At 40.5% G+C, this 22314-nt stretch overlaps 2 protein-coding genes and 1 long non-coding RNA gene across 7 annotated transcripts in view; 2 read left to right on the plus strand and 1 right to left on the minus strand.

Moving 5' to 3' along the window:
- Positions 1-22314, plus strand: part of LOC137417286 (centrosomal protein of 85 kDa-like) — a 171156-nt gene that overhangs the window by 84028 nt on the left and 64814 nt on the right. For all 4 annotated transcript variants that reach the window (XM_068103134.2, XM_078774090.1, XM_078774091.1 and 1 more), the window contains one exon: positions 5554-6198. In XM_068103134.2, the coding sequence (XP_067959235.2) occupies positions 5554-6198 (645 nt within the window). The remainder of the gene's footprint in view (positions 1-5553; positions 6199-22314) is intronic.
- On the plus strand, positions 13578-16599 carry LOC137417290 (uncharacterized). Its single transcript, XR_013622838.1, has 2 exons — positions 13578-16135; positions 16205-16599. It is a non-coding gene; the product is annotated as an uncharacterized LOC137417290 (long non-coding RNA).
- The window catches only part of LOC137413935 (sarcolipin-like), an 81685-nt gene continuing 74699 nt past the window's right edge, over positions 15329-22314 (minus strand). For both annotated transcript variants that reach the window (XR_013622837.1, XM_078774109.1), the window contains 2 exons: positions 16549-16670; positions 15329-15944 (listed from right to left, as the gene is read on the minus strand). Coding sequence is in view for 1 of the 2 variants with exons in the window: in XM_078774109.1 (XP_078630235.1) it covers positions 15794-15889 (96 nt within the window). In the remaining variant the exon portion in view is untranslated. Of the gene's footprint in view, positions 15945-16548; positions 16671-22314 lie in introns of those variants that run through there.

The raw sequence follows: 22314 nt of genomic DNA on the forward strand, positions 1-22314 counted from the left end.
TAGCGACTGTTTCAAAAGGTAATCATGCGTGTTTATGGTTTACACTATTTTTTACTTCTGGTTGGAGTGCCAGCACGAAACGCTACGATAAGCTAGTTAACAAGGTGCTTCTTCAAGGAGGAAACACCCCTTGGGGAGGGGGATATTACATTAGTATTAATATTGTTTTGAAATAACAGTAATATTATGCGATTATAATTGGTGTTGTTATTACCCTCGCCAGAGGAGAGGGTATTGCATTTGAGTCTGTTTATTACTTGCAAAATCGAAGATTTTTCAAGTATATTGGTCGGTTGTGTTTGTGACTCTGTTAGTTTGTCACCGGCCTACAGGTCACAATTTTCAACCGATCTTCACGAAACTTCACCAAATGGTAGAGTTGGTCAAATGCCAGAAGCCTTTTGTTTTTGGGGTCAATAGGTCAAAAGGTCAACATAGGCCAAAGGTCACCAACTTTGCTAAATTTCTAAAATCCTCAATTTTCATCCGATTGACTTGAAATTTGAAGACCACTTGCATATCTGGTCATTGAATTCAACCACCAAGAATTTTTGAAGTCAACATAGGCCAAATGGTCAACATAGGCCAAATTTCTAAAATCCTCAATTTTCATCCAATTGACTTGAAATTTGGAGAAGACTTGCACATCTGTTCACTGAATTCAACCACCAAGTATTCTTGAGGTCAACATAGGCCAAAAGGTCAACGTAGGCCAAATTTCAAAAAGCCTCTATTTTCATCGAATTGACTTGAAAATTGAACAGCATTTGCACATTGAGTCACTCAATAGGGAAACTAACTATTTTTAAGGTCAAAAGGTCAAAGGTCAACTGAAGGTCAACCTTCCAAAATCATCATTTTTCATCTGAAAAATCGTCACTTTTCATCCTGTTGACCCGAGCTTTGATCAAGATTGTAAATTTTAAACTTCATGAAATTGACAATTTGCTGTATCAATGGTAAACTTTTGGGGGAGGGCGTATTTTGCAAGTATCGTGCTACGCATGACGTTTTCTTGTTACTTGCAAAATCGAAGATTTTTCAAGTATATTGGTCGGTTGTGTTTGTGACTCTGTTAGTTTGTCACCGGCCTACAGGTCACAATTTTCAACCGATCTTCACGAAACTTCACCAAATGGTAGAGTTGGTCAAAAGCCAGAAGCCTATTGTTTTTGGGGTCAAGAGGTCAAAAGGTCAACATAGGCCAAAGGTCACCAACTTTGCTAAATTTCTAAAATCCTCAATTTTCATCCGATTGACTTGAAATTTGAAGACCTCTTGCATATCTGGTCATTGAATTCAACCACCAATAATTTTTGAGGTCAACATAGGCCAAATGGTCAACATAGGCCAAATTTCTAAAATCCTCAATTTTCATCCAATTGACTTGAATTTGGAGAGGACTTGCACATCTGGTCACTGAATTCAACCACCAAGTATTCTTGAGGTCAACATAGGCCAAATGGTCAACATAGGCCAAATTTCTAAAATCCTCAAATTTCATCCAATTGACTTGAAATTTGAAAAGGACTTGCATATCTCGTCACTGAATTCAACCACAAATTATATTTTAGGTGAACATAGGCCAAAAGGTCAACATAGGCCAAATTTCTAAAATCCTCAATTTTCATCCAATTGACTTGAAATTTGAAGAGGACTTGCATATCTGGTCACTGAATTCAACCACCAAGTATTCTTGAAGTCAACTTAGGCCAAAAGGTCAACATAGGCCAAATTTCTAAAATCCTCAATTTTCATCCAATTGACTTGAAATTTGAAGACCACTTGCATATCTGGTCACTGAATTCAACCACCAAGTATTTTTGAGGTCAACTTAGGCCAAATGGTCAACATAGGCCAAATTTCTAAAATCCTCAATTTTCATCCAATTGACTTGAAATTTGAAGAGGACTTGCATATCTGGTCACTGACTTCAACCACCAAGTGTTCTTGAGGTCAACATAGGCCAAAAGGTCAACATGGGCCAAATTTCTAAAATCGTCACTTTTCATCCTGTTGACCCGAGCTTTGATCAAGATTGTAAATTTAAATCTTCATGAAATGGCCAATTTGCTGTATCAATGGTAAACTTTTGGGGGAGGGCGTATTTTGCAAGTATCATGCTACGCATGACGTTTTCTTGTTTGTTTGTTTGTCACCGGCCTACAGGTCACAATTTTCAACCGATCTTCACCAAACTTCCCCAAATGGTAGAGTTGGTCAAAAGTCAGAAGCCTATTGTTTTTGTGGTCAATAGGTCAAAAGGTCAACATAGGCCAAAGGTCACCAAATTTGCTAAATTTCTAAAATCCTCACTTTTCATCCGATTGACTTGAAATGTGAAGACCACTTGCATATCTGGTCACTGAATTCAACCACCAAGTATTTTTGAGGTCAGCATAGGCCAAATGGTCAACATAGGCCAAATTTCTAAAATCCTCAATTTTCATCCAATTGACTTGAAATTTGAAGAGGACTTGCATATCTGGTCACTGAATTCAACCACCAAGTATTCTTGAGGTCAACATAGGCCAAAAGGTCAACATAGGCCAAATTTCTAAAATCCTCAATTTTCATCCAATTGACTTGCAATTTGAAGAGGACTTGCATATCTGGTCACTGAATTCAACCACAAATTATATTTTAGGTAAACATAGGCCAAAAGGTCAACATAGGCCAAATTTCTAAAATCCTCATTTTTCAGCTGAAAAATCGTAAATTTTCATCCTGTTGACCCAAGCTTTGATCAACATTGCAAATTTTTATCTTCATGAAATGGACAATTCGCTGTATCAATGGAAAACTTAGGGGGGGGGGGCGGATTTTGCAAGTATCGTGCTACGCATGATGTCTTCTTGTTTGTTTGTTTGTTGTTCTCACAGAATAAATATGATTTTCTCTGCAACCGTTGGGCCGATTGACAGGAAATTTTCACCATAGGTGCAACTCCACCTATATAATTTTTAATGATAATTATGACGTCATAGGTCACGTGGTATGGGCGCCATCTTGGAAAACCTGAAAAATTTTGCGCCTCTATATCTCCGAAAGCACTGCATAGAAAAAATTGAGACATGGTTCATTGTGAAGAACTCTCCATGTGGAATAAAATATGTTAATGATGATGTCATAGGTGCCTCCATTATGACGTCATAATTAGACAAGTACAAAACTTCATCCGAGTAAGATTAAATTTCTTGAGTGTCATCTAGGGATATATTGGTGGAGAAAAAAAAATGATGACGTCATCGGTCACATGGTTCGGCCGCCATCTTGGAAAAACCAAAAAAAATTGCATCTATATCTCCGAAAGCGCTGCATAGAAAAAAATTGAGACATGGTTCTTTGTAAAGAACTCCTCATGTGGAATAACAAATGTTAATGATGTCATATGTGCCTCCATTATGACGTCATAATTCGACAAGTACAAAACTTCATCCGATCAAGATTAAATTTTTTGAGCATCATCTCGGGATAAAGTGGTGGAGGAAAAAAAATGATGACGTCATCGGTCACATGGTTCGGCCGCCATATTTGTTTTACAACAAAAGCCTTCAAAACCACTGAAACACGTCCTGGCGAGGGTCTGCAATCTCTGATTGCTCTTTCTTGTTACTTTTGTTATTGGAATTGGCCTTGGAAAAAGTCCACAATTAGCTATCTCAACACGGATTTCCACCTTAGCATGGATTTCACCCAAGACAGAAAACCCCTTTGGAAATTAAGTTGCTACAACCTTCATCGTGTGACATTTAGTCCTCCTGTCAAGTTTGGTTGAGATGGGATAACTAACTGCAGAATGTATTGCGATCAGACAGACAGACAGACAGACAGACACCAAATTGCATATTTTAGTATGAGGAAACATGGGAGAATCTATCATGAAATCGTCACATTGTTCACTGTTCTGAGGATACATAGATGGCAGATAGATAGATGGCAGAGGTATTCACTTGAGTGTTTATCAGCTTCAACTTTTTCACTTTGGATGAAGTGTCAGCTAATGTTTATCTGTTGCTCTAAAGTTGAAATCTATGTGGACGTTGTTAGACTACATTTAGTCCTTTGTGGAATGGCGTGGAGTCTCATAAGGCCAATATCCGATTCCTGCATGGATGGTGTGGTCATGTGAGCTCAACGTGCTACATATATTTTATTATCACACAATAATTCAAGAAGTGTCTCTTTGTTTAGGAGTTTGTTTGACGTATATGCCCTCCTAAAGTGCTGGACGGAATGAGTTGAAAACTGCTGGTTGTACTCGGCATGTGCATGGGGAGGTTTTAGGTGATAAAAATAATTAATCCTCTTGGTGGTTCGGGGTGGGGGAATGACCCCAATTCTCTCCATGCAAATATGTATGGCGTAGCAGTGTTCAGTCTATTCCATGGACATAATATTACTCATTCACTGATAAAACATAGGTTTCGCCTTGATATTATAGTCGGACCCTGCTATTCGCGGTTGTGCTATTTGCGGGTTCTGCGTATTCGCGGGTGATATAATGCAACCTGTTTCTCTATTCGCGGAAAAGTGTCCCACAAATTCGCCGTTTTTTTTCACTTTGCGGCCATGTTCTGTGAATTCGAGCTTTTTCAGGGGTGCAATTTTTTTTTTTCACGAGCCGCTAGCTTGACACATTTATAAAACCCATCTTTCACCAACCATGCATAAAGCAGCTGGACATTCGCAAAAAAAACATCTTATACGAGCCGCAAGCATGACCTGCTTCTACATGCACTGCTGTGTGCTTTGCGTTTTCATGGCTTTCGCGGCCGCAAATTTTAGCTGCACCATAATCGAGAGCTTCGCGGGATGTTCCACCAGCTACATAACAATTCATCCCCACGGGTTACTGTACAGAATGAAAACACTCCATCGTATCTATTAGTGCAATTAACCGTCTCCATTTTCCCTATTGAAACTGGCATGGCATGCAATCACGGATTTTCATCCACATTCCTGGGATTTGTCTTGCCATTTCCGGGATTAATGCCAACATTCGCGGGATCAGCCTTGCCATTTGTGGGATTATCGCCGACATTTGTGGGATTATCGCCGACATTTGTGGGATTTACCTCACAATTTCTGGGATTTTCATCGACATTCCCCTGACTTTCATCGACCTTCATGGATTATCGTTGACATTCTCAGGCTTTGCCTCACCATTCGCGTTTTTGCCTTGCCATTCGTGGTTTGTTCCTCTCTATATGCGGATTTTCGAGACTCGGGAACCTATCACCCTTTTTTCCATTCCACCATTGAGCCAGACAATGAAACAATGAAACAATTCCATGAAACAATGCCCCGCCATTCGTGGTTTCGCAGTTCGCGACATTTTCCAGGAACGTATCCCCTGTGAATAGCGGGTCCCACGATATATGAATAACCATTTAGCTGTGCAACATTGAGGCATGCATTCTTTTTTAGTACAGATATCTGACAATAATGTGTCTTCATTAATTACTTATATTCCATAAAAGTGTCATTATCCACTAATTCCACAATATTAATTGCTGTTCGATGTTTCTCCTATCCCCTTTGGATCCGCAGTCTTCTTCTGATCTTCCCACCGTCACGAGGCGTCGAACATCAGGTCCTTCAACATCTGGACGGCCCCTACGCTCCAGCCTGGATATGAAGCTCTACCTTTCTGGTCATGGATCAGCAGATGGACTGCCAGGAAAGGGTCAAAATAGCCACACAAGCAAGGAGTTTGGTAGTAGGACATACTCGAGGTCCAGGCTAGGGCCAGATGGTGGTCGAGTACCACAAAGGCTGAGCGAAAGTAACAGACAACAGATGAGCAACTGGGCTTCTCTGCATTGCAGTGACATTCAAAAACGATGGTCTTCTCCCATGGTGCCACTTAGAGGCACGACGGAATGCGAAGACCAGAAACAAAGAACGAGGGGAGTGAGAGGAGAAGGTGATGGAGTGTTGAGCACTCGAACTCCACCACCTGGACCATCTTCATCTCCTCAACAATCACAACTGCTGATGCAGAGTAAGACGACTTTTACAGCTGCCTCTGGAGTAGCAGCTACCCACGTGCCATTTTGCCCAAAGGCGGAGACCCCAGTGAAGACCGGTGATGGCTTGATGACCCATGCATTGGATCATCCTGTGGGGTCAGTTGGGTCATCCTGGCCTCACAGAGAGCTGCTGGAACTACGAAAGAGTGTGGCTGAACTGCAGGTAAGACATTTAAGGATTTTGCTTTTTAAAAATCGGGAATATAGCCATTCAGATTGAACTACTGAAAGCAACTAGGGAAGGAGTAAGAGTCAACCACATCGAGCAGACCTGCATCACATATAGACCAGACCTGATGGGACAGGCAGATTAATCTCACCTTGAAGGTCAATAATGAGCTCGCTTGGTTTTTACCTGGCAGTTGAGATGATGTGGTAACTTTTCTAAGAGAATCCTAATTTACTGTAGATTAGAATCCAAATCCATTATCGTGCTGGCCCACAACTTCTGGGATATCCCAGTCCTTTGTTCTCACCAATAGGGCACCACTGTACCCAAAAAGCAGAGATGACAAGTATGGGTTTTTAAGATGAGCCTCGTAGAACATCAACACAGATGTTGTAAAAATGACATGACTTTATTCATCCCTTTCGCTCGGGAACTTTTGATAAACTTGTCCAGATGAACCAGGGCTCCCTTCCCATAGCAACATTTTCCTGAAGTTAGGAAGTTAAAATAAAAATGAAATGAGTTCCCTTGCAAGGGGCTTCAACGCAGGAGGCCATCAAGCCTGCACAATGGTTGCCAACCTATGGTTGTTTGTCCGTGTTCTATCCTTTTTACTGGCTGAGCATCAAGGAATGAAGCAGCAGGTACCATATCTAGTCTTTGGTGTCACGAGGCCATGGTCGGGTTTGAACCTCTGACCTCCTAGTTAAATTTCATCAGATTCAGAGCGGGTGCTTGCTATCCATTACCCCACTGAGTTCGGTAAAGGTTGTCTTTGTGATGATCCTTGTGGCCATAAAACATGTTTTCAAGCTTATTAGAGCAAATCGAGCTGTTAAAGTGTAAGAATAGGCTAATATTTTTGTGTTTATTTTAAGCAGAGCACCAGGGAGGTGTGTTTGCCATACATAGTATGGACTTTTAAAAACACCACACAAGTAGAATGCACAGACACCGTGCAATGCAATGAATTACACAAAGAAAGAAACGAGTCAAAAGAGAGTTTTGGATACCGTGAAATGGGGTGAATAGGGACAGCAAGGTGAATAGGGACACAAACTGAAAAAAGTTCGGAAACTTTTTTCGCTGAAAATTGATAACCATACTGATTTGTTGATATTTGGGTTGAAAGTGTTCTCTTGTTTTTTTAAAAAGCAACTTATAGTCCCTATTAACCCCATACATGGGTTAAATAGGAATAAATAGGATTTTTATGGCTGTCCCTATACACCCCGTTTTACGGGTGAATAGGGACAGTCACTAATACAAAAAAATAATAATCAAGAAATAGGGAGTTTGGAGAAACTTTTTATCCCATTTTTTTTTTCATTGGCACCGTGGTTTATATTATGGGTGCATATTATGTGCATCCATCTGAGCTATCAATTTATCAATAAGTTGGAAACTCAGGATTGTTTCTTGATTATTATTTTTTTGTATTAGTGACTGTCCCTATTCACCCGTAAAACGGGGTGAATAGGGACAGCCATAAAAATCCTATTTATTCCTATTTAACCCATGTATGGGGTTAATAGGGACTATAAGTTGCTTTTTAAAAAAACAAGAGAACACTTTCAACCCAAATATCAACAAATCAGTATGGTTATCAATTTTCAGCGAAAAAAGTTTCCGAACTGTTTTTCAGTTTGTGTCCCTATTCACCTTGCTGTCCCTATTCACCCCATTTTACGGTATTGTTTTAAATGTTTTCAAACATTCACAAGATGTATGCAGTGAAACAATGAAGTGCTAGCTGGTGATGCATCTCCTTTTGAAGAGACATTTAGATATCAGAGAGCAAGCGTCAGGCCGCAAAGGACTTTATGTGCAGTGAAGTGATGGTATCTACAGGTGGTGATGTCATGCAGGTGCCGATGCCCTGCGATGCCACGCAGGGCACATCAAAGTGTAGTGTTTCACAAAACTTCCATGTTGAAAACATGAGAATTACTTCGTTGGATATCATGAGGGAAGTAATGAAGGTGCTGAACATTCTTAAGTTGTTATTGGGGTCATATGATGGATACAATAGGAATGATTACATATATGTAGTTTCACGTGGAAGTGATGGAGATTGTTACCTAGGGAGCGTTGAGATTCATTCTGTGCACCTGTTTTTATATAACACGCAATGCCAAAAGAAGCAGCAAAAGAACAAGCACAATTAACAAGAAATTCAGCAAAAGGCTCTGCCATTGGTATGAACCTGGTGGCATGTTGCACGCCCGGCCGTTCCCTTGCGCAAAGCGCGTGTTGGGGTTCGCTCGATCGTCGGTTTCTTCACAGTGGAGTTATTCCCTTTTACACACGAGGTCGTTCACCCCAACAATTGTGTTCATTTTCTGTAACTTGCACCCTCTATACCTGTCAAACTCATCGTGTTGTTCAATGATATTCCATTGGCTATTCTTGCGCGCACTTTGACCTCCGAGAACTTTCGCTGTTTTTCTTCTTCTTCTTCAAGTCCTTGAATTGACCTTTGGAGCACCTTTGGATGTCCTCTTTTACATCTTGTTTCGATCACGTTGCACCGAAGGTCTCCCTGTTGGGGTTCGTTGGAACAGAAAAGTGATATCATTGCATGTTCTGTTTATATCTTATTGGTAATGAAAGGTTGAAGCCGAAAGTAAAGAGGTACCAGGAAGGTGTCTGACGCACATGACTCTATGATATAAAAGTTACCGAAGGATTTGGGAATTTTGTCTGGACAAATCTCCTCCAGACAAAGTTATTTCCTAACCTTGCTTGTGGTTTGGAATTTCAACTTGGCAATCGTGATGTCAACAGCAAGCTATGTTTTTTCTCTATCGTGCTAACACACTCTGAAACTTTGTGCAAAATACCTTTGCTTACCCCTGTTAATGTTCTGGTTATGACCTTTTTAAGTATATAACAATATAACATCAAGTGCACCATTACATAATCCTCCCACAATCCCACTGTCTTTCGATACCTTCATAACCAACCAAGTGCATCTTGTCTGGATTTACTCCCATGATTTACATCGTCATTGGGAATTCAATCCCATTAAAATTTCCATCCTGTGCCAGTAGAGGGCATGTTATGGCCACTCTTAGGAGGGGACATTAAGCTGCGTGTCCTCGGTGCTTACATTTATTCAGTGACATCAAATATCACAGCTTTTGGACTGGTACATTGGGAAAAATGCCTATACTGTATTGGGTTAATGCATAGATTGGCCATTTTACCCAGTGAGGAGTAATCTTGGTTTATAACCAGGGTGACTATTTTAAGGACTAGAAACGGTACCCACCCTATGGGCGGGGCTTCAATTGGGAGGCCCAAATGAAAAGGCAAAATATCAGAAATTGAAGGTTTTTTATTTTATTTTAAACGATTTATATAAACATCCGTTAAATCATATCACACGCAGATCATCAAAATCTAAACAGTATTTGTAGAATTTCAATAAAAGCCACATCACTGTTCATATCGGTAAATATTATTCCATCATGTTTGGAAAAACTGGAAAATTGGAAAAACAATATGGCCTATTTTACTCCCAGGGGTCCCAGGAATACCCACCCAAAATATCGTTGCGATCGGTTCAGCCGTTTTTGCGGTACCTGGGAACGGACAGACAAACGGACAGACAGACAGACAGACATTTGGTGAATTATAGAAAGATACCACAAGTACCTTTCAAACATAGTAGGCCCAGTTGTGTGCTGCTATCCTGGCATATTTTCCTTCCTGGTACAGTCTATTGGGGGCACTGCATCATCCTTATAAATGAACAAAAGTCTGTGATATTTTACCAGATCTAATGACATTCTCGTCAAATTCTCAAATTTCATCAGATCTCATGAGATATGAAAATGAAAATTTTGGAAAGTCAGTGGCACAGCTGCACCTCGGTAATGACTCAACGGGCAGATTTAATTTTTGTAAATGAATCCCGGTCACGTACTCATTGGCTGGAGAGGTGAACATGAAACAGTGGCCACCCTATACGTGTCCATCTAGAGTCTAGACACTCAACTTGGTGACCAGATTTATTTAACCCTATGTCTTCACAATCAGACATCTCTCCGTCACTGCTCATCTCTTGTTTCTAACCCTCAATCCCCACGTCTAAAGTTGTGCAAACCTACGTGATCATTGCACACTACAGTTGATAGTCCATGGTGATGCCCTTGTGGAGATCTGCTACACTTTCTTCACCCTTGCACATGAGGGTGCAATGACATTTTCTGTTATTTTTTTATTTATATACTTAGGCACATGGGAAGAGTGTATTTTACATCTTGGCTCCCTCTGTGTATTCTCACATTCCTTTCCCCCTCTTCCTTCTATCTTTACTTTAGGTACTTTTGTTTGCCCGATAAAAGTATGCTGCTCCCAAAGATTTAACATTGGCATTGCTTGATGTTTTTTTTCCAGTGAGTTGTACAAGCAATGTCGTCTAAAACTTATATGTGGACATAAGCATTCCCAATCACAAAAAGTTTTGACCTTTGGACAAATTCCCCACACGTCTAAGGGAGTCCTAACCTAACGTTTTCCAGCACCAGGCACGGCCTTGACAATTGCCAAGGCAGATGCCCTGCTCAGACAACGTGCATTTATTATTCTTGTGCGGATTGATGTGTGACGTGTAAGGTTATCTTTCTGATGGAGAATTTATAGAACAGCTGTCTAGCAACTTCACTTCTATGTTTGTAGAAGTACCTCTCAAAATTGTGAGAGATAAGTAGTATAAAGGACGAGCCAAAGTAAGGCATTGTGTTTTAAAGCTCATTGAAGGCAGAAACACATGCTCAAGACTGAAGTTGTAAAATGTCACCTTGAACACAACACCCAAAGGGGTGGTTGTCATTTTCATTACCATTGTTGTTGATTGGATATCGCTTTTCTTTCTCGAACTTCAAATGTTCCCTTTTCCTGAGATCCAATCTTAAAGCCAATATTATGACAGGTGTATCCTGTAACAGGTTTAATTCTTCAAATATTTCGTAACTAGTGCAATTAGGATTAAGATTTTCATTCATTGTGTGGTTTTTCAGTATATGTATATATTGTCTTCAGTATATATGTATGTATATGTGTATATATTTATATTGTATATCTATTTCAATATGTATATACAGTCACGTGAAAAAGTAAGTACACCCCATGTATAGTTTTGACTTTTTCAACATATTTCAACATACAGCTATTTGATCTTCATTTCAACAATATTGACAGATAAAGGTGATATACCAGAAGTACCAGAAGACATGTTTGGCGAAAACCAAAGACAGCATTTGACCACAAGAACCTCATACCAACTGTAAAGCATGGTGGTGGAAATATTATGGTTTGGGGCAGCTTTGCTGCATCGGGGCCTGGGCAGCTCACCATCATGGAATCCACTATGAATTCTTCATTGTACCAGAGGGTGCTTGAGGATAATGTGAGGCCATCTGTCGGAGAGTTGAAGCTCAACCGAAGGTGGACCTTGCAACATGACAATGACCCTAAACATACCAGTAAATCCACCAAGGAATGGCTGAAAAGGAAGAAATGGAGGGTTCTGGAATGGCCTAGTCAAAGCCCAGATCTAAATCCCATCGAGATGTTGTGGGGGGATTTGAAACGAGCTGTGCATGCAAGAAACCCCTCAAACATCGCACAGCTGAAATAATTCTGCATGGAGGAATGGGCAAAAATTTCTCCCAGTCGATGTCAGAGACTGGTAGACAGTTATAAGAAACGCTAACTTGAGGTTGTTTCTGCCAAAGGGGGCAATACCACCGATTAGAGCCAAGGGTCTACTTACTTTTTCCACATGTGAAATTTGCATTTATGTTTATTTAAATTATACAATGGACTACAAAATGTAAATGTTTCATGATATTTGTTTTATTATATCACCTTTATCTCTCAATATTGTTGAAATGAAGATCAAATAGCTGTATGTTGAAATATGTTGAAAAAGTCAAAACTTTACATGGGGTGTACTTACTTTTTCACGTGACTGTATATGTTTATATGTACATATATTTATTCTATTGATATATATATATATATATATATATATATATATATATATATATATATATATATATATATATATATATATATATATATAATTTGTATATGTATATATAATTTGTATATGTATATATAATTATATACATATATATATATATATATATATATACACATATATATAATATATATATATATATCAACCACTTCTTTCACGCCATCAGGTGCATAGGAGCTGCTGAGGATTTCGTTGGCTAAGACTACAATCCTGGACGGGTCGCCACTGATGCAGGATACCCGAATGGTATATTACATCCAGTAGGCTGGTATGTAATCATTTTGCCAACCTCGGAAGGATGACAGGCTGAGTCAATCCACCTGGTGTTATTTCAACAGCACCACAGGGGCTCGAACTCGAGATCCTAAGATATTAAGCCAGCCACCTTAACCGTTAAACCAACACCAGGCATATGGATATATATATATCCATCCACAAACACAAACACACTGGCATGCACATACACACATACACACATACACACATACACACATACACATATGCACACATACACAATCAGGGATTTAGAAAATGGCCAAGGCAGTGGCATACGATGTCCTACTCTTTTCTAAAGTCAACGTGGGCTCTTTCACATCCACATGTAAATGCTCATGGCCAGGACAGCTGGCTTGACATGTCCTCCAAAGGACAGCATGCTCATTGGTGCAAAGCGCTGTCTGCGAAGCACCCCTCTCATGACCAGTTATTGTCAGGTCAGGAATCTAACACGAGGCTAGACAGGTTAAAGGTTTGTGCTATCTTTGAGCTATCCTGTCAGGACTTCATGTTCCTCCACTGGGAAAGAATGACAGTTCATAGGTTTGTTTGTACAATGGATAATATGCAGCATTAATTAGTTCACATTGTGATTGTATTGAGGAAAGAGCAAACAAAATATTGTTTTGTAACAATGTTATGGTGGCAACAGAGGTGGATCTGACAAATAGAAATTTTGAGACGGCTGAATATAATATGAGGGAGAAATTGACCAGCTCTGTACATGCGCAGGGGACCCTGATGTCTCTCAACACATAGCAGCTGAGTTGAAAAAGGGAGGGAGGGAAACTGTGGTGAAGGAAAAGAACTTTCAGGGAAGCATGATACAGGTGGTGGGGAGAACAAAATGGTGGGTTTTTTATTCCGTTATATAGCTGCATGGACATGCACTCACCTTCGATGAACCAATCGGATGTAACTTTATGTGCCATGTATCGAATGAGAAAGAAGAGGATGGGCATCATATTTGCAGCATATGTAAATAATTAATTAAATTTTCTAATTTAAAGTTTTAATTTTTTTTTTTTGGTATTTATTTAATTTTCTGTGTTACGCAACTTGTAGAGAAAACAAGAGAACACAATGCCAAGGTCGACGTGCTTTTTGGAGACCTTAGAAAAGTATACGACTCTGTGAGGCCCTTAAATGGTCGGTGCTATGCAGGTGTGGTATACCTCTTGTAATGGTAAATTATATTCAATCCCTGCATGATGGAATGAAGGCAGAAGTCATAGTTGATGGAAATGAATCAATGATTTTTGTCAAGTATGGCTTATTCCAGGACTGTACTATAATAGTGGAACAATAATTCCAATAGTGGAACCAATAGTGGAATAGTCCAATAGTGGATTAGATCGAGTGGAATAGTGGATTCTATTCCAATAGTGGAACAATAATAGTGGAACAATAATTGTCCCCAACACTTTCCCCCCCCCCTTGGCCATCTGACAAGCTCGGAGATGAGGGACGTTGAAATGAGCTCCGTCCGACCGACTGGTCATCCATCCATGTACTTTTGTGCACGTGATATTTCCAAAACTATTGAACATTTAGCTTTAATATTGCAGTTATGCATTCCTCAAGACATTATCTCAACCTGATTAGAACGCGGCGCTACACTTATACTGCCTACGCTGTTGGTTTTACAATTGACATAATTTTTACAAATCTTGAAGAAAAAAATATCTCAGTCCTTTAATCTCAGTGCACTTATATGGAACACTTTCAGAAATGCATTTGGAATGCACGCCTGGAATTGTATAACGGTGGGAAGAGCTGGATTGTTTGGAATCACCCGGTCATAGCCAAAGAAATATAGCCTGGAATGGAAGGGAAACCCAATCCTCACTGTGGGCTGACTCATGGCATGGCTGCTTTGCCATTTTTACTCTGCCTTTGTTTCTCTGTGTAATCAGTCCAGACTGCCGTCCTGACTCGTTATTACCTCGAGGAGACGGTATTGCATTTGAGTCCATTTGTTTGTTTGTCTGTTTGTCCGCACAGAATAAATATGGTTTTCTCTGCAACCGTTGGTCCGATTGACAGGAAATTTTCACCATAGGTGCAACTCCACCTGTAGAATTTTTCAATGATAATTACGACGTCATAGGTCACGTGGTTCGGCCGCCATCTTGGAAAAATCGAAAAATTTTGCACCTCTATATCTCCGAAAGCGCTGAATAGGAAAAATTGAGACATGGCTCATTGTAAAGAACTCTCCATGAGGAATAAAATATGTTAATGATGATGTCATAGGTGCCTACATTATGACGTAATAATTCGACAGGTACAAAACTTCATCCGATCGAGATGAAATTTCTTGAGCGCCATGTGGGCATAAACTGGTGGAGAAAAAAAAGAAGATGTCATCGGCCACGTTGTTCGGCTGCTATCTTGGAAAAACCGATAAACTTTGCACCTCTATATCTCCGAAAGTGCTGAATAGAAAAAATTGAGACATGGCTCATTGTAAAGAACGCTCCATGGGGAATAAAATATGTTCATGATGATGTCATAAGGGCCTCCATTATGACGTCATAATTCGACAAGTACAAAACTTCATCCGATCAAAATGAGATTTCTTGAGCATAATCTAGGAATAAATTAGTTTAGAAAAAAAAAATGATGGCGTCATCGGTCACACGGTTCGGCCGCCATATTTGTTTTAACACAAAAGCCTTAAAAACCACTGAAAATACATCCTGGCGAGGCTTTGCAATCTCTGCTCTTTTTCTTGTTCATGATGCTTTTCCTTCCACCCTGTTATGTACACCCAATGCAGACCACGGACAGGTGTTGTCACACTGGACCTGTATTGCTCTTTGTGGACACATTAACATGAGCACATGTCATATATGTCATGCATGTCAGAAAGGGTTCATATACAGCCTCTGAATACCGGTAGGCATCTTGCATTGCCAGTTGTCACATCGTTTCTCTTAAAAACCGCTTTACAGTGGCTTTACATGAAGTACAACGTGCTTAGAAACATACTTCATTTGTGATAATTACCATTTTCAGTAAAAGTATTACATAATTATTACATCAATGCTGCTTTAATTTATGGTCTAGTTGACCATGCCAGGGATTACCAACACACCAGGTTGGGAGACTGAGAAAACGACATTTGTTCACAAAATAGAAAAACACAGCAACTTGCACTTTAAGATCTTCAGATGCGACGGAGTAAGGAAGGGTTTGTTGAGGGACCCCATCATAATGGCTTAAATATCTCCAAACACTACCATGGCTACACCCGAATCACTCATGATAGGACTTGACGAGGAGCCAGATGAGGAGGATCGTAATAAGGACGAGGGAGAAGTTGAGGAGAAGTTCCTGTGTGGATTTCTCCATGGTGTTGGAGGTGGTTGGTGATGTAGGTAGTAAGACCGGTGATCGTAGCTCACAGCTGATTGGTGCAAAGAAAAGCAAGAGAGTCCGTGAGGGTGCGTGACAATTCTCTATAATTGGGGAACATGAACTGTGGTGTTAGGAGCGCATGTGAAAGGGACTGAGTGTGCAGGAATTGAGGTATGGGGTCGGTCCTTAAACATGCAAGGATAGAGAAAAAGGGTCAGTCCTTAAACATGCAAGGATAGAGTATGGGGTTAGTCTTTAAACATGCAAGGATAGAGTATGAGGTCGGTCCTTAAACATGCAAGGATTGAGTATGGGGTCGGTCCTTAAACATGCAAGGTTATGTAGGGTGCAGGGATTGTAAGTGTTGGCTCATACAGCATTAGTTAGTAATCTGACTTTTTAGGTCATATTGAATCAAAAGACCAGCTCACACACGTAACACATGAAAAGCAAGGACAAGGAGATACGAATGTACTTTTAAATAAATAATAAGATAATTTGAAGACGTTTTTTCCCGTCACCTCTACAATATCTCCTTTGCCCTTCTGTACAGGTATCTGTACTTATATTGACAACAAATCCAATTTCGGAGATTAAGAGACAGACAGGCAAGTTAACCGGATTAAGAGACAGCCAAACAAAGCCAAACTTACTGTCTTCCTTAGTTGGTAAGACCCAATGGTACAGCCTCTCAGCCTCGTGTGCTTCTTGTGCCTCTTCCAGCTGGGGTTGTGGCACTCAAGGTCCGTCCTTGGTGAAGATAAGTTCCACCGAGCTGAGGGATCAGCAGCATACTGGGTCAGCCCCCTTCTGTTATCCCATTGGTGGAGGCTTTGCTTGGCATTGTGTTTTATTTGGGCGAGGAGTGCACATGTAGGGGATATAGCTGGGTATAGATATAGCTGGGTGCCCATTCTAGCAAAAAAAAATTGAAAAAGATTCCTTTACTTTATAAAACAGGAGGCAAGGAATTCCGCTCATTTGTTTGCTCTTACATCACACAGTATTAACGAAGTTTATTATTAGTTTTCTGAGCTTCATGGGACTGCTGGATATGGGGATTAAAGCGGTTATGGATCAGGAATGGTCTGAACTAAGCTTAGTTTTCTAATATATACTACACAAACATGCAGTGGCCTGCAGAAGTATTCACCCCCACCAATAATATGCCACATTTGGATGAATTCCGAATGATGTAGAAACAAGTTTTCCAAATGAACTTTTTTATTCATAAATGAAGCGATCAAACGCAACACTCTTTTATAGTTGAAGGGGGTTACACATCAGGCATACCTGCAAAAGCATGTACAAATCAAAATGCACTGGTTGTAAAACTATTCAGCCCCTTAGGTCTGTACTTGGTGGAAGCACCTTTTGTAGCAATGACTGCTATGAGTATTTTTGGGTACGTCTCTACCAGCTTAACAGTGAGATCGTGAAATCTTTGCCCATACTTCACATGAAAATTGCTCTCGTTCTGCCAGGTTTGATGGGGATCGTTGATGGACTCCAATCTTCAAGTCTCTTCATAAATGTTCTATTGGGTTCAAGTCAGGACTTTGACTGGGCCACTCAAGAACATTTATTTTCGTCTTATTCCAGCCACTCTAGTGAATACCAATTTATTTATTGATATTCAGCCAAGTTAGCTTTGTGCCTCAGATCATTGTCATGCTGAAATGTGAATGTCCTACCTCGTTTCAGATTCATGGCTGATTCAAGAAGGTTTTCATCAAGGATTCTCCTGTATGTTGCACTGTCCATTGTCCCTTCTATCCTGACAAGCTTGCCAGTCCCTGCTGATGAAAAGCAGCCCCATAACATAATGCTGCCACCACTATGCTTGACAGTAGGGATGGTGTTGAGTGGTGATGTGCAGTGTTAGGCTTGCACCAGACGTAACGCTTTGAATTTAGACGAAAAAGTTCAATTTTTGTCTCGTCTGACCACAAAACTTTTCTCCACATGCCTGAAGTGTCATGAAGATGCTTTTTCGCAAACTCCATATGAGCTTTTAGACCTGTCTTTTTCAGTAACGGCTTTCTTTCCACATGTCCACAGAGGCCAGCTTTGTGGAGTGAATGGGATATTGGTGATTGATGAACACTGATCCCCATCTTGGACATAGAAACCTGCAGATCTTTCAAAGTTATTGTTGGATTTACAGTGACATCCCAAACCAGTTTCCTGCTTGCCAGGCTGCTGAGTTTGGATGGGCGACCTGATCTGGGTAGAGTCTGGGTGGTATGACATGTCTTCCACTTCTTAATGATGGATTTCACCGTACTCAAAGGGATTATGAGTGACTTTGAAATCTTATTATAACCCTCTCCTGAACGGTGCTTCTCCACCACCTTATGGCCGACTTCTTTGGAAAGCTCCTTGGTCTTCATATTTGCCTTGTTGGTTGACCAAGTGAGTCGCACCTTAAAACTCCTTAGATAAGTGGGGGAGCTTAATTTTTAAGTTAAACCACTTATTACATACAAGTGAAACCTATTACACTTATTTTGTAACCTTTCAAACAATTAATTTGCTCCTGAAGTGATTTAGGGTTAATTAGGCAAAGGGTTTGAATACTTCTGCAACTGAGAATCATCTGATATTCTCTGTTAATCTAACCTTTTCACATTTTACCTGCATTTTTTTTGCTTTATCACTTTGGAGTAGTTTGTAAAAACTATATATGAAGTTTGATTTGAAAGCATCATGAAATAAGCTCAGGTGGCCTCAAAATGTGAAAACTTTGGAGGGGTGAATACTTTTGCAGGCCACTGCATAAATATCAAGTCAAATCAAATCAAATTTTGGTTTAATTGAAAAGACACAGAACCATCAAAGTTTATTCCATCAAAGCAAAATCCAATAAAACAGTTTTTAAAAATATGCATGCACAAGACTGCTACAAATAACAATCACCCAATAAAATCAACCAAGAGAAATCAAATTATTATAACAAATAATTAAAACTATCCAATAATCTAAAAACAAGCATTAAACAGTTGAGTCATAAAAGGAACAAGAGATTGTTTTTATCTCTGAGTTCTTTTTTGAGCTTTATGTAGTTGTTGGAAGTTTCTGAGCCTGCGACCAGATAAAAGAAGTCAAGATTGGGGCAAAAGATGACGATGCCGCTTAGAGGTGAGCAAGGATTTAGCAAAGCAGATTGCAATGAAATTCTGCCAATCAGAAAATGAGACAACATTAAAAGTATTCAAAAGTTCACCATAATAGGAAAAGATAATTGGAAAAGCAATCATGCATAGTGCTCTCTTCTGAATGTGCCAGAAGACCATATAGGTGTTCCAAATTCAAGCATCGGAAGAATGTACATTTTAGCCTTAACTCAATTTTTCTTTAATTTGCCAAAATATAAAGTCGCCATGAGGTATTACTAACAAGAAGATGGACCTGTTGATCCCTTTTAAGATTACTCTGGATGATAATGCCAAGCAATTTGAGAGAGGAGACACTTTCAAGTCGGACTTGATCAATCTCCAATTGAATAGGAGGTGGAGAATGATGAAATTAAATCTACATAAATTTACACTTACTTGGATTCAGCTTCATATCATTATCATGACACCAGTCGGTGAGAGAATCAATATGAGACTGAAATGTGAACTATGTGACTTTGATACAACATCGATAAGGCCAGGATCATCAACATATTTCCAGCGATTAGCTGAAGTGACAGCTGCATTATTAATCATTGCCAAGAAAACTAGAGCTTCCAGGGAAGCAGAACTCAACTGAACTGACTGGACAACTTTAAAGTAGGTCAGTTGTCTCTACTAGATTTGACTTAAGATAGCAACCTACCTTGTGTGGTAAGAGTCTCACACACCAAGTTTGATCAAAATCCATCAATATTTGTGGACGTTAAAGTCTTAACGTCGTTTCGGAGCTGAAAACAATATGGCGGCCTATGGTGGCCATTTTGTGACGGATCGGGTTGGAATGCAATAGCAACCTACCTTGTGTGGTAAGGGTTAAACATTCTAAGTTTGATGAAAACCTGTTAATATTTGTGGACGCTAGAGTGTTAACGTCGTTTTCATGACCAAAAACAAAATGGTCGCCTAAGTCCGCCATTTTTCAACGGATCGGGCTGAAATGCAATACGAACCTGGTCCTTGGGGTAAGGATGCTGCATGTCAAGTTTGATCAGAATCGGTTGATATTTGTGGACGCTGGAGTGTTAACGTCGAAAAGTTAACGGACGACAGACGACAGACGACGACGACAGACGACGGACGCCGGAGGGTTTAGTATGTGATGGACCCAACTGGACTACCGTCCAACGGTAGTCCAGTTGAGTTAATAATGGGACCTAGTTTTGTACCCTGCGGAACACCACATGTTAGATCAAATGAAGTTGATGTTGTTAGATCAAGAAAGGCCTTACTAAAGTCGATGGTGCACAAGTTCACATAGTTACCAGACCAGCCAATTCCTCTATAGATACTGCCAAGTAGACTGACCAAGTAATGCACATTTGAGGTTGCCAAATTGTTGGCAGTCAACGCCATGTTGTATATCCCTTATCAGCCAATCGGCAAGGAACCCCCCAAATACTCGTGCAGTTACAGGTGAGATAGAGCTCAAGCACTGGGGAAAACATCCAGATTTTTGGAACTGGGTATATTAAAGAACATACTTTTCCAAATTTGAGGAAAACATCCAGATCCAAGGCAGAAATTAAAATTTTCAGAAAGTTGTTCCGCCATTTCATACACAAATTCCTTTATGAGTCTTGTCGGACAGTCATATGGATGAATTGCTTTGGACTTAAACGAAAGTCATTAATCTTAAACGACTAAACACCAGAAGTCGCTCAATTAATTGGAGGAGTTGAAGATGCTGGTAAATAAGGAGTTAATACAGATAAATTCAGAGGAGGTAAATGTGAACAAACTATGGAAAAATGTGAAAGAAAATCTTATGAGGTCCAAAAAGATTGTATTAATTGATGTGGACAAAGAATGACAACATCATACTACTACTACTACTGCGTCGAGCTAGCTCGGCATTAAACAGCATGATATATATATATATATATATATATATATATATATATATATATATATATATATATACACACATACATATATATATATATGCGTATCGCTCCCAGCAAGGTGCAGCAGCAGCTGTATGGGACACCTTGCTGGCGGTTCTCCACTGATGATATGAAGGTCGCATAGTGACTGATGGAATATATATATATTGTCGCGTAACCGTGATTAACACCACCGTTACGGATGACCGATTGCGAGACTTTAACTCCCGAGGCGAACACTCAATGGCGGACTCACGTTCAACACCAACGCGCGAAATGGCGGGACGCAGCGAAGGCTCCGCAACCTTATCTATTAAAATGAAACACCCAGGAAACTGCGTTCAAATATGTACAGAAAATAATATAAGGATTTATTATTAAAAGTAAAGCCAGTGAAAAAGCACGCGCCGGTAATACTAATAACTAAATCGGGACGTCCCCACACGACTGATATCAAACACAAACGAGGGAGATTAATACGAAAATAACAAGTCACGTCGTGTACAGTGTACGCGGATTCGGGCTTATCTGTCTTTGTCGTCCTTGTGGCTGCCGTCCAACACCGCTCCTTTCGGCCCGATCGCACACCTCGCTCCAAGTTCCACGGCCCTCTGCCTCCGCCTCCAAGCGCCACCAGGCCTCGTCGGTCCAACGCAGGGCTGCACGAAGCAACCAAAAACCAAGTGCCAACTGCCAACTGCAACGAGCTGTGGTCACGAACTGTAGAAAATGGCACGAACCGTCAACTGCCACGAGCTCTCACTTCTCTCAACTGCCACTCCGGTACCGAACTGGGACGCTCTACTCAACTGTTCAACGAACTGGGACGACTCGAGATCAGATCGCAACTGGCGAAAATGGCGTCCGACCGTCGCATATATCTCTCCCCGATGACGTCACATTCGCGCACTCCTCAGCCAATCATATGGTCCCCGCTCGCCGGTCACGCCCTCTACGGCTGGTGACTCCTAACATCTCCCGTCCGCGACCCCCCCCGGTCCTGTGCAACACGTGCCGGCCAGGTTTGTAGGCCTTTGGAGGTGTACACGGTGGCGGCCAGCCGTGGCGGTGTTTTTGGCCTGGTTTCCTGTCAATTTAATACGAAGTCCTTGTCAGGGAAAGGGGATTATTTAATGTTGCGCTAAGGACCTAACTAATGTTTATGTGGTTTGCAGTGCCATAAAGGACAAAGGTTTGATTACTAGGTGAGACTCACAGGGGCGTTACCTTTAATCCCTCACTATTTAACACTAGAATCTCCAGGTAGATCCACACTCATACATCTTACCCCGACAACCGCCTGAACATCAATAACTTATTACATGTAGAGTCCCTGTCACGACAGCCGAATACCTAC

Source organism: Myxine glutinosa, chromosome 3 (genome assembly GCF_964187855.1).
Source record: "Myxine glutinosa chromosome 3, kmMyxGlut1.1, whole genome shotgun sequence".
NCBI classification, from domain to species: Eukaryota; Metazoa; Chordata; class Myxini; order Myxiniformes; family Myxinidae; genus Myxine; species Myxine glutinosa.